Raw genomic sequence first — 13,106 nt, forward strand, 5'->3', positions numbered from 1 at the left:
ATGGCACCTTTGCCACTGCTGCACTCCCCTGGAAATGCCAGTTTAAACTGAACCCACAGACTTCTGACTCAGGTGAGAGTGCTATCCACTGAGCCACAGCTGCCACATGATAAAGTGCTGTATAAATACAAGTTCTTGCTGACAGTGCAAGCATGAACAGCCATGTGTTCTGGCAGTAAATTTGCAGGATTTCTCATTGGAGTGAAAATTAGTCAGCAAGTACCTTCTTTAAAAGAGAATTACGGTGCAGCTGTGCTAATGTGACTGGTGCTTACAGCAAAACGCTTTATAAATTTTAAAGCCTTCAGTTATCAGGCAGAATAACAGCAACATTGATTTGAATTATTGCTGGCAGCTTTCTTCCCCCAGTTCAGGCAGAGCTGATCGTAAAGTGAAGGGGACGAAATATATTCAATACCACTCGCAATCTCTTCTGCAGAATTTTCCACCTGAGCCTTTTGGAATTGTTGTAGATTCATTATTTATTATGTGGGGAAGAAGCATCAATCCACTGTGTGAAGAAACTAAGAATGTTTCGGTTGGAGCTTAATCAGCAGCTTTCTCTTTTTTTAATAAAAAGCAGAATCTTATTTGGGCAGTTGCTTTCATTTAAGTCCTCGCTGGGTGCTGGCGAAATACAGATGTTGTTTGGACGAGTCTCGGTTGATTGTCATTGGAGTCACTTTGTGTATTACTGGTTGCCAGATGTTTTTCATTTCTTTTAGCATTGTTATTCCTAAAACCTAACAGGCTTTTGTTACAGTCTGTGAGCAGTGGGGCAGTCTTCTAATTGTGCCATCGTAAATCTGTGTTACATGATGCACAGGATTTATAAAAGGCAAACTGACCCCTCTGTGATAGTTAATCAAACCCAGTCATTTAAGAGTCTGCACTCCATTCCATGTATGAACTATTGCTGGTTGTCCTTCCGTGGTATTGCTGCCAGGTAGCCTGATGTTGACAGCATAGTTGCAGTGTTTTAACTACTTACCTGACCTGTCCTTTCAAGGTTAATTCTTAAGTACATGCTGTGTGAATCCAAGCCATTTCAATTTCCAGAGATCAGTCAATTGCTTGTAAGCTTCAGGCTCCAAATTGAAAGAAGCTAGATTTTTATGAAGTTGTTTTGTATTTATAACAACACATGATACGCTGTGTGTAACAGCTGTATGTTGTTGGATACAGTAGCATTGTGGCTATGTTAGTGAGCTAGTAATCCCGAAGTCTGGCCTAATAACCCGACAACATGTGTTTCTGTGCAGCTGTGAAATTTAAATTCAGTTTGTTCAATAAGTCTTTCAGTTTTGTGAAAACTGCTATGATGGACTGCAGCAGTTCAAGATGGCAACTCACAAGGGCAATTAGGGATGGTTAATAATTGCCAGCAAGGTCCTCATCTCATCAATGAATTAAAAAAAAATGCAAGCCAATTTTTTGTTATGTGAACACTCACACATTACAGTGCCAACTTGGGCTCAGTTGGGAGCACTCTTCTCTGGGATTGAAGTCCTACTCTTCTGATGTCAGGTCATAATCTAGCCCTGACAATTCCAGAGCAGTACTGAGGAAGTGCTTTTTAAAAATTCTTTCTTGGGATGTGAGCATCATTGGCAAGGACGGCATTTATTGAGAAGGTAATAAAAGGTGATGAAAGGTCAGTGACCTGAAACGTTAACTCTGCTTCTCTCTCCACAGAAGCTACCTGACCTGCTGAGCATTTCCAGAACTTTCTGTTTTTATTTATTGAGAAGGTAGTGAGCCACCTTCTTGAACTGCTTCATGTGGTGTAAGTGCACCCACGGTGTTTTTTTTCTGCAGTGGTTTGATACAACTGAGTGACTTGCTGGGCCATTTCAGAGAGCAGCTGAGAGTCAACTACATTGCTGTGGGTCTGGAGTCAGTTGGTCATGAATAGTGGTCAACATTGAGGCTTGGCATCTGGTCTACTGCTAATGTATGTAGGATGGTGATATAATGGGCTAAATCTTGCATGATCAGGCATCTTGGAGGGTACAACATTAGTTAGAAATTTTCCTGCACCCTTCAGCTGGAATATAATTTGCCCTGTAAGGACAATGGGGCATCTGGGACCTCAGTGAACGACAGCACCAACAGTCTATCTCCGTAACCAATGAGAATTAAGGATGGAGAAAGACGGAGAGGAAAGACAAAGAAGAAAATTGGATGAATTAGAGTCAAATCAAGTCTAGAAAGAGAAATAAAGTGAGAAGAAAGATTGAATAAGGAGAAAGAGGAAAAAGAGACAGTAAGGAAAAGTAAGAATATTTTTAGATTTAAAAATCTCTAACAATAATTTGCTATCTGTATGAATGAGATTCGAAAGTTTAAATCGTTCCCTTTCTGGGCTGAGAGGTTGATTGACATTGCATTAACAATGATCACACCATTAAAAGGCTACTTCATTAATTATGAACCTTAACTTTTTGCAGTGAGTTTAATGGACGATTAATGTGCAAAACAGAAGTTGTACAGTCACAGGGAGACTAAGGGCGAGATGCTGATTCTGCAAAACAAACAGTGGAACAATGTAAATAAGCCAGCAGGTTTTGCATCTCATGCCATATCTCTTCAACCCCTGAAATGACAGGTCGATTCACCCGTTAATAATGGTGCAGATCATTAACACACCGTTATTTTCCCAGCACGATTGGGTCCAGTAGATTTTATACCACACACACAGGTTGTGTTTTACTGCAGCAACTAAGCACAGGGAACCTGGGAAAAAGCTGATTGCTTTGAACGAATGCGTGTCTCTCTCTCCAACAGGTAAACAAGGCCCTGAAACAGAAATCCGATATTGAGCATTATCGGAACAAACTACGCCTGAAAGCAAAGAGGAAAGGTTATTACGATTTCCCTGAAGTGGAAAATAATCAGTCTATGATGGAGAAGCAGAGGAAAATGTATGAGAAAGGACAAATGGAAATCAGTCGTGTTTTGGAAGCTGAAACCCAGGTGCCCTCCACATTCACTGAATCTAGAAACAGGTAAGAACAATGTAGTACTCGATAAGAGCTTGGGAGGGTGGCAAATCTAATGAGTTGTCCAATCATTTGAACCATTAACATTAACCCTTTTAAATCTGGAAGTGCGGTGGAAGCAGATGCAGGAATAACATTTGAAAGAGAAGTGGATAAAAGCTTGAAGGGAAAACGATTCACAGCTATGGAGATAAAGCAAGGGAGTGGACTAACTTGATAGCTCTTTCAAAGGGCTGGCACAGGCATAGTGGGCTAAATGGCCTCCTCTGCACTGTATCATTATATGATTCTATATATTGCTTGACACACTGACAAGAAATTCCTTTGTATTCAATTTTAAAGAAGTTATCAACCTACTTAAAACAAGTTTACCATTGTATTAAAATAGTCAACAGCACAATGTTAGACCAGCAAAATAAGTAGTTGCTCAAATCACTGATAGTAATTTCTAGCCTTTAGTCCAATGAACTTCAGGATGTTCTTGAAATCACACACAGCGATCCTTCAGCGGAAGAACTGATGAAGAAAGAAAGAAAGAGCCTGCATTTATATAGCACTTTTCATGATCTCAGCATGCCCAAAAGTGCTTTTTGACCAATAAAGTATTTCTGAAGTGTAGTCACCGTTGCAATGTTGGAAACGTACCCTCCCATTTGTGCACAGAAAGCTCCCACGAACAGCAGTGCGATAATGATCAGATCGTCTGTTTTTCGGTGATGTTGATTGAGAGATAATTATGGGACAGGACACCGGGGATAACTATCCTTCTTCAGAATAGTGCCCTGGTATCTTTTATGTTCTCCTGAGGGGGTAAACAGGGCCTCAATTTAATATCTCATCTGAAAGATGGCATAGACGACAGTGCAGCACTGAAAATGTTGCCTAGATTTTGTGCTCAAGTCTCTGGAATGGAACTTGACCTTGTTGACTCAGAGGCAAGAGTACCACCCACTGAACCACAGCTTACATCTGACATAATGGGTCCTAGTTATCTTGTCCATAAAATACTCCTCTTTTTTCCTAAATGAAAGTTATTTGAAATCAGTTTTTTTTGGGCAATCGGGTGGTTTGGGAAGACTAGTGAACAGCTTGCATTACCTAACATATAGACATAGTGTTCACGATATTCCAACTCTGTGAGATAAGATGTTGACAGAAGTATCTCTGCCTCCAACTGTAATAGCAGAAATTCATGACATTAGCTAGACTGACATCTTATAAATCGCTTTGACAGGAGTGGAGAATTAAAAGCTGCCTCGAGTCAAAGTAGAACATCTGTAAATCAGTGAACTGAGATGAGGTTTAGCTGAAATGACACAATCTAAGGATGAGAAGATTGGAAAAACTTTCGAGACTCATCTTTGAGATATTGAAAGTACTTTTAATCGCATACAGCCAACAGACTTCAATTTCAAAAGTATTTCAAGTTTCTTCCTCTTTACATGGATAACACAAGTTTCATCCCAGTATCTTGATGCAATCTGTTCTGCCTTGACCTGAGATAGCCCAAGTATTTCATTGCTTTTTTTTTTACTAGAATGGTGTCAGGGATGAAGGACTTCAGTTACATGGAGAATGGAGAAGCTGGGGCTGTTCTCAGAGCAGACAGGGTTAAGAGGTGAATGGTTTAAATAGAGTAAATAAAGGGAAACTGTCTCCAGTCTCAATGTTAAGGGGTGCCAGCTGTGGCTCAGTGGGTAGAACTCTCGTTTCGGAGTCAGCAGGTTGTGGGTAAAAGTTCCACTCCAGTGACTTGATCACATGGCTGATGCTGCAGTGCAATTCTGTGGGAGTGCCACACCGTCAGCGGTGCCACCTTTACATCCAGTTACATCGAGTCGACAGCACAGAAACAGACCATTTGGCCCAAGTGCTCCGTGCCAGTATTTATGCTCCAAATATATGTATCAGTAAAATTAGCATTGCAGGTTAGTAAGGCCATAAAATAACAGATCAAACAGCAGGGGAATAGAATTCAAAAGAAGGAATAAAGAGGTCACATACTGCTCCTCTGAGCCTCCTTCCACCTTATCAGAAAATTCGCCTATGTCTTTCTCCCGAATGTGTTTATTGAGCTTCTTCTCAAATGCATCTATAGTATTCTCCTTAACTACTCCTTGTGGTAGTGAGTTCGACATTCTAACCACTCTCTGGGTAAAGAAGTTTTCCCTAAATTACCTATTGGATTTATTATTGACTATGTCAATTTTATAACCTCCAGTTCTGTCCTCTCCCACAAGTGGAACCTTTTCTCTACATCTATCCTTTCAAACCCTTTCATTATCTTAAGGATCTTTATCAGGACACCCCTCAGCCTTTTCTAGAGCAAAGAGTCCCAGCCTGTTCAGCCTTACTTGATAACCAGATCCTCTCAGTTCTGATAACATTCTTGTGAATCTTTTTTGCAACCTCTCCAGTGCCTCCATATCCTTTTCATTTAAGATCACAGATTTAAGGTGATTGGTAGAAGGATTAGAGGGGAAATGGGGAAAACCTTTTCACCCAAAGGGTGGTGGGTGTCTGGAATTCACTGCCAGGAATGGTGGTGGAGGCAGAAACCTTCAGTTCTTTTAAAAGGTACCTGGACATGCACCTGAAGTGCTGTAACCTGCAAAGCTATGGTCCAGGTTCTGGAAGGTGGGCTTAGATTGGGAGGCTAGTTATTTCGGCTGGCACAGACACGATGGGCTGAATGGCCTCCTTCTGTGCCGTAATCTTTTTATGGTTCTATGGAGACTAGAATTGTGCACAACACTCTAACTGTGGTCTAACCAAGGTTCAATACAACTTTAACCTAACTTCTCTGTTTTTGAATTTGATTTTCCGACTGTTTGATCTGCTATTTTATAGCATTATTAACCTGTGTCATTAATTATAGTGATATGTATATTTGTTCTCCGAAATCTCTTTGCTCCTCTGCCCATTCAGACTCTTAGGGTCCAATTTTAACTCTACCGAGGTGAATGGGTTTTGAGTGAGTTAAAATCTCCCCCCTAGTATCCAAGCAGTATGTGGCCTCCTTATTCCTCTTATCAAAATACACCACTTCACACTCATCTATATTGAAATTATTTGCCAATTAAACATTAAAATTTAATAATGCATTTCTGAATTTTGTTGCATTCTTCCTTTGTATTAACTGCAGCAAATTTGATTTCATCTGCAAATTAAAAAATTGTACTCCCAATTCCCAAGTCCAAATCATTAATTTAAGTTGGGAACAGTTGTGGTCCCACCGATGCCTGTGGGACACCATTTCCCACTTTTAGCCAATCTGAGTTCCTACTTTTAACCCTCACTCTCTATTTTGTCGCTAGTTTGCTATCCATTTAACTTCCTGTCGCCTGACTCCACATGTTCTTAGTCATAAGTCTACTATTTGATAACTTATCAAAGACCTTTTGAAAATCCACTCAGATGAGATGTCAAACTAAGGCCATGTCTCCTTCTCAGGCGGCTGTAAAAGATCTCATGGCACTATTTGGAAGAAGAGCATTGGAGTTCTCCCCGGTGCCCTGGCCAGTATTTATCCCTCAACCAATACAAATTATCTGGTCATTATCACTTGCTGTTTGTGGGATCTTGCTGTGCACAGATTGGTTGCTGCATTTCCGACATTTCAACGGTGACTGAACTTCAAAAAAGCTGTGCTGATGCTGTAAAAGGCACAATTTCTTCCTTTCTCCCTTACGTTAACTCCACCCCCTTGGCTCTGATACCGTTAATACCTTTACCTAACAAAAAGCTAACATCTCAGTTTTTAAATTTTCAATTGATCCTCCCCCTCCCCTCCACCCACCCATTGAGCATCAAAACCTTTTTGGGGGAGAGAATTCCAGATTTCCACTACCCTTTGTATGAAGAAGGGCTTCCTGGGCGGCACAGTGGCGCAGTGGTTAGCACTGCAGCCTCACAGCTCCAGTGACCCGGATTCGATTCTGGGTACTGCCTGTGCGGAGTTTGCACGTTCTCCCTGTGACCGCGTGGGTTTTCGCCGGGTGCTCCGGTTTCCTCCCACAAGACTTGCAGGTTGATAGGTAAATTGGCCATTATAAATTGCCCCTAGTGTAGGTAGGTGGTAGGGAATATGGGATTACTGTAGGGTTAGTATAAATGGGTGGTTGTTGGTTGGCACAGACTTGGTGGGCCAAAGGGCCTGTTTCAGTGCTGTATCTCTATGACATCGCCCCTGAATGGCCTGGCTCTAATTTAAAGTTTATGTCCCTTTGTTCTGAACTCCCCCCACCATGGTGGGCTTGATTTTTAGCCACCCTGGGGCCGGGACCGGAGGTGTGTGGGAGCTAAAAACAACCCCGCTGGCTGGTGCGTCGGTTCCCTGACTGGGATTTTCCATTTGGCCTCCCCGTTTCCGCAGGTAGCGGGAGCGAGTTTAGGTGCGTGGAGGAGGCCTCTCGGTGGCAGACCAGGGCCTAGAGGCCCTTCCTGCCTGCCTGGGTTCAACTACAGCCTTGGGCCACCCTATAGAGGCCCCCCCCATCCCTGACAGTGGTAGCCCAGGCTGCAAAACCCATTTTTTAATTTAAACTTTAAATACGTTGGAGAGAGGGTGCCCCCATTTTGAAACATTTTCTCCCTTACTTAACTTTCGTTACAGTTTGCTGCCCCTTTCAAGCGGAAAGGCCTCTGATTGGCCCTCCAGCTTCAAGAGCCCACCTGATGTCCTCAATTTGACGGCAAGCCCGCCCTCTGGCCGTTAATTGGCCGCCCCGGGGAAAATTACAATGGCCGACTGTTTCTCACAGTGCGGCTTCCGACTCCTATTTGAGCCTGATGGTGGTGTTCAGAATCCCACAGGAAAAATCCTGCCCAGTTTCCCTCTGTCTACCATATCAAATCCTGTAATTATCTTAAACACCTCAGTTGGATCACCCCCTTTATCTTCTTGCTGCCCAAGTAAAGAGTTTAAAGTAGATTTAGTTATTCTGATATCGGAGAAGGAAGTTAGGCTAACAAAGAGCGCAGGCAAAGAAAGGGGATACAAGATCATCAATACTGTGGCACTTGCTCTAAGTGTAGAACTCCACCTGTCAATTTACCCTCGTGTGGAAATAATTTGCTACACATTTCACTTGATTTCAACAATACGGAAGCAAATGGCAAAGTGATTCGGTCTGTTGCAGCTATCAATGCTCCTCCTTCGAGTGTTTGCTACAATTCAAATAATTCTTTTTTGAATGTATCTCGGACTCCATGCAGGCAGTCCCAGGCGAAGGACACTGTTTATAGGAGCAGGCAGTCTTTGAGCAGCCCGGGTCCGGGAGGAACAGAGATGGATCTTCTTGTCAGGAGAGAGAGATCGCGCCGAGGCATTCGCAACAGTGGATATGATGTAAGTCTGATTTTTTTTTTTGACAGCATTGTTTTTAGTTGTTGTACCATAATCTCTGCTCTTTCGCAATGAATTCGGGCACATTTTAATTTGTTGAATGCAGAAATATTGGGCCTGACCTCAGATAATCAGAGACGCATTTAGAGAGAGAGACGATGGGGCCCTCTCATTTTGTGTGCTTCCTCCCTCTGTATAGTCCACCAAGTGTGCAAAGAGTGGTATTGATGCATGCTCTTTTTCATGGCTGTCTTGCAACCTCAGTGGATCATCAGCTATCATGTGTGATTGGATCTCAGAGCATGGGATCTGGAGAAGGCTATTCAATCCCTCAAGCCTATTCCGTCATTCCGTTAGATCACGGCTGGTCTGTATCTTAAATCCTTGGTTCTATATCCCTTAATACTCCTGCCGTACAAAAGTCACTCTCAAAAATCAATCAATCTGTATAAATCATTGGTTAGGCCACAACTTGAGTATTGTGTGCAGTTCTGGTCACCTCATTACTGAAAGGATGTAATTGCACTAGAGAGGGTACAGAGGAAATTTTTGGGGATGTTGCCAGGACTGGAAAGATGCAGCTGTGAGGAAAGATTGAATAGGCTGGGGTTGTTCTCCTTGGAACAGAGAAGGCTGAGGGGGGATCTGATTGAAATGTACAAAGTTTTGAGGGGCCTGGATAGAGTGGAGGTGAAGAGCTTATTTATCTTAGCAGAGAGGTTCGTGACCAGGGGGCGTAGATTTAAAGTGATTGGTAGAAAAATTAGAGGGGAGATGAAGAAAGGTTTTTTCACCCAGAGGGTGATGGGGTCTGGAACCCACTACCTGAAAGGGTGGTTCAGGCAGAAACCCTCAACTCATTCGAAAGGAGTCTGTATATACACCTCAAGTGCCATAATCTGCAGGGCTATGGACCAAATGCTGGAAGGTGGGATTAGAATGGGTTTTTCGGCTGGCTCCAACATGATGGGCTAAGTGGCCTCTTTCTGTGCTGTAAACATTCTAGATTATAAAATTTTCAATTGATTGGGCCTTGCGGCGACAAAAAGTGGTAAATAATCTGAGCACGATAGGGATGTGGGTAAAGGCAGATAAATGGAGTTACACTGTAGATTAGCCATGATCTAATTGGATGGTCCAGAGCCATGGGTTCAGATCCCACCATGGCAGCTGGGGAATCTAAATTCAATTAATTAATAATTCTGGAATTGAAAGTTGGTCTCACTAATGGTGACTGTGAAACTATCATCGATTGTCATAAAAACCCATCTGGTTCAACAATGTCTTTTAGGGAAGGAAATCTGCTGTTCTTATCTGGTCTGGCCTACATGTGACTCTAGACCCACACCAATGTGGTTGCTTAACTGCTTTCTGAAGTGGCCTACCAAGCCACTCAATTTCTATCAAACCACTACAGCAAAGTTGAATAAGAATAAAACCCGATGGACCACCCAGCATCGACTTAGGTACCGGAAGCAACACCCGGACTGGTCGGCCCTGCAAAGTCCTTCTCACTAACATCTGGGGACATATGCCAAAACATGGAGAGCTGTCCTATAGACTAGTCAAGCAAAAACCTGACATAGTCACATTCACTGAATCATACTTTACAACCAATGTCCCAGACTCCTCCATCACTATCCCTGGGTATGTCCCGTCCCACCTGCAGGACAGACACACCAGAGGGGGTGGCACAGTGATATACAGTCGGGAGGGAGTAGCCCTGGGAGTTCTGAACATTGACTCCAGACCCCATAAAATCTCATGGCATCAGGTCAAACATAGACAAGGAAACCTCCTGCTGATTACTACCTACTGCTCTCCCTCAGCTGATGAATCAGTGCTCCTCTGTGTTGCACACCACTTGGAAGGAGCAATAAGGGTAGCAAGGACACAAACCGTACTCTAACTGGGTGACTTCAATACCCATTACTAAGAGCGGCTCGGTGGCATCACGACTTTCCAAATGCTGAGGACATATCTGCCAGACTGGGCCTGCAGCAGGTAGTGAGGGAACCAACAAAGGCGAAAAACCTACTTGACCTCATCCTCACAAATCTACCTGTCGAAGATGCATCTGCCCATGACAGTATTGGTCAGAGTCACCACTGCACCATCCTTGTGAAGATGTTTTCACGCTGAGGACGACCTCCATTGTGTTGAGTGGCGCTACCACCCTGCTAAATGGGATAGATTCAAGAACAGATTTGTGAGCTCAAAACTGGGCATCCATGAGGCATGTTCAACCATCAGCAGCAGAATTGTATTCAACCACAATCTGTAACTTCATGACCCGGCATATCCCTCACTCTACCATTACTATCAAGCCAGGGGACCAACCCTGGTTCCTTGAGGAGTGTAGCACAGCATGCCAGGAGCAAAACCAAACCAAGCATACCTAAAATGAGGTGCCAGTCTGGTGAAGCTACAACACAGGACTACTTGCATGCCAAACAGCAGAAGCAGCATGCAATAGACAGGGCTAAACGATCCCATAAGCAATGGATCAGATCAAAGCTGTCACATCCAGTGGTAATTTGGTCCTGGACAATTAAATAACTAACAGGAGGAGGAGGCTCCACAAACATCCCCATCCTCAATGATGGGGGAGCCCAGCATGTCAGTGCCAAAGACAAGGCTGAAGCATTTGTAACCATTTTCAGCCAGAAGTGCCAAGTGGATGATCCATCTTGGCCTCCTCCTGAGGTCCCCAGCATCAGATAACAGTCTACAGCCAATTCCATTTTCTCCACGTGATATCAAGAAACAGCTGAAGGCACTCGATACTGCAAAGACCAAGGGCCTGGCAACATCCCAACTGTAGTACTGAAGACGTGCTCCAGAACTAGCCATGCCCCTTGCCAAGCTGTGCCAGTACTGCTACAGCACTGGCATCCACCTAACAATGTGGAAAATTGCCCAGGTATGTCCTGTCCATAAAAAGCAGGACAAAATCCAATCCAGCCATTTACCGCCCTATCAGTCTACTCTCAATCATCAACAAAATGTTGGAAGATGTCATTGACAGTGCTATCAAGCGGCACTTACTGAGCAATAACCTGAATACCGATGCTCAGTTTGGATTCCGCCATGGCTGCGGAACCAGAACTTGGTGTTAGCCCAAACACAGACAAAAGAGCTGAATTCCAGAGGTGAGGTGAGAGTGACTGCCCTTGACATCAAGGCAGCTTTTGACTGAGTGTGGCATCAAGGAACTTAACAAAATTGAAGTCAATGGGAATCCGTAGAAAAACTCTCCACTGGTTGAAGTCATAGCTAGCACAAAGGAAGATGGTTGTTTTTGTTGGGGTCAATCATCTCTGCCCCAGGACATCACTGCCAGAGTTCCTCAGGGTAGTGCCCTCGGCCCAAACATCTTCAGCTGCTTTCTCAATGAACTTCCCTCTATCATAAGATCAAAAGTGGGGATGCTCGCTGATGATTGCACAATCTTCAGCATTATTCGCAACTCCTCAGATACCGAAGCAGTCCGTGTCCACAGGCAGCAAGGCCTGGACAACATTCAGGCTTGGGCTGATAAGTGGGAACTAACATTCATGCCGCACAAGAGAGAATCTAACCACCTCCACTTAATGTCAATGGCATTGCCATCGTTGAATCCCCCATTGGTCACCATTGACCAGAAACTGAACTGGACCAACCATATAAATACAGTGGCTACAAGAGCAGGTCAGAAACTGGGAATTCTGCGGTGAGTAACTCACCTCCTGACTTTCCAAAGCCTGTCAACCATCTACAAAGCACAAGTCAGGAGTGCGATGGAATACTGTCCACTTGCCTGGATGAGTGCAGCTTCAACAAAACTCAGGAAGCTCAACACCATCCAGGACAAAGCAGCCCTCTTGGTCGGCACCCCATCCACCACCTTAAACATTTACTTCCTCCACTACCAACGTACAGTGGCAGCAGTGTGTACCATCTACAAGATGCATTGCAGCAACTCGCCAAGCCCCCTTCGACAGTACTTTCCAAACCCATGACCTCTGCCACCTAGAAGGAGGGCAGCAAATGCATGGGAACACCAACACCTGCAAGTTCCCCTCCAAGTCACACACCATCCTGACTTGGAACTATATCACCGTTCCTTCACTGTCGCTGGGTCAAAATCCTGGAACTCCCTCCCTAACAGCACTGTTGACGTACCTACACCACACAGACTGCAGTGCTTTAAGAAGGGCAATTAGGGATGGGCAATTAGGGATGGGCAATAAATCCTAGCTGGCCTAGCCAGCAACGCCCACATCTCATGAACGAACAAAAAAACACACTAACATGTCACATGTAACAAAGAGAGCAAGACTTGAATTTATAGCAGGCCTTTCAAAACTTCAGGACACCCCAAAATGATTTACAGACAATAAATTACTTTTGAAGCTTAGTTATTGTTGTAAATTAGGGAAATGCAGCCAATTTGCACACAGCAAGCTCGCACAAGCAGCAATGTGATATTGAGCAGGAAATCTGCCTTTATCGATGTAGATTATTGGATAAATATTGGCTGGGACCCCTCGCTTCTTCAAATAGTGCTGAAGGATTTTTTGAGTTCACCTGAGAGGGCAGACGGTTTAACGTCTCATCTGAAAGACGGCACCTTCATACAGTACGGGGAGCATCATGCTCAAGTCTTTAGAATGGGACTTGAACCCACTCAAGGGAATCAAGGGGTACGGGAATAGGGCGTGAAAGTGGAATTGACCTAGAAAATCAGCCCTGATCTTACTGAGTGGCAGAGCAGG

General features: G+C 43.9%; 1 protein-coding gene across 1 annotated transcript in view; it reads left to right on the top strand.

The window, feature by feature from the left end:
* Window positions 1-13,106, top strand: part of kiaa1549la (KIAA1549-like a) — a 348,851-nt gene that overhangs the window by 283,081 nt on the left and 52,664 nt on the right. Inside the window, exons 15-16 of the mRNA XM_068046635.1 lie at window positions 2,788-3,008; window positions 8,220-8,352. Of these exons, the coding sequence (XP_067902736.1) occupies window positions 2,788-3,008; window positions 8,220-8,352 (354 nt within the window). The remainder of the gene's footprint in view (window positions 1-2,787; window positions 3,009-8,219; window positions 8,353-13,106) is intronic.

The sequence above is a fragment of the Heterodontus francisci genome, chromosome 14 (assembly GCF_036365525.1).
Source record: "Heterodontus francisci isolate sHetFra1 chromosome 14, sHetFra1.hap1, whole genome shotgun sequence".
NCBI classification, from domain to species: domain Eukaryota; kingdom Metazoa; phylum Chordata; class Chondrichthyes; order Heterodontiformes; family Heterodontidae; genus Heterodontus; species Heterodontus francisci.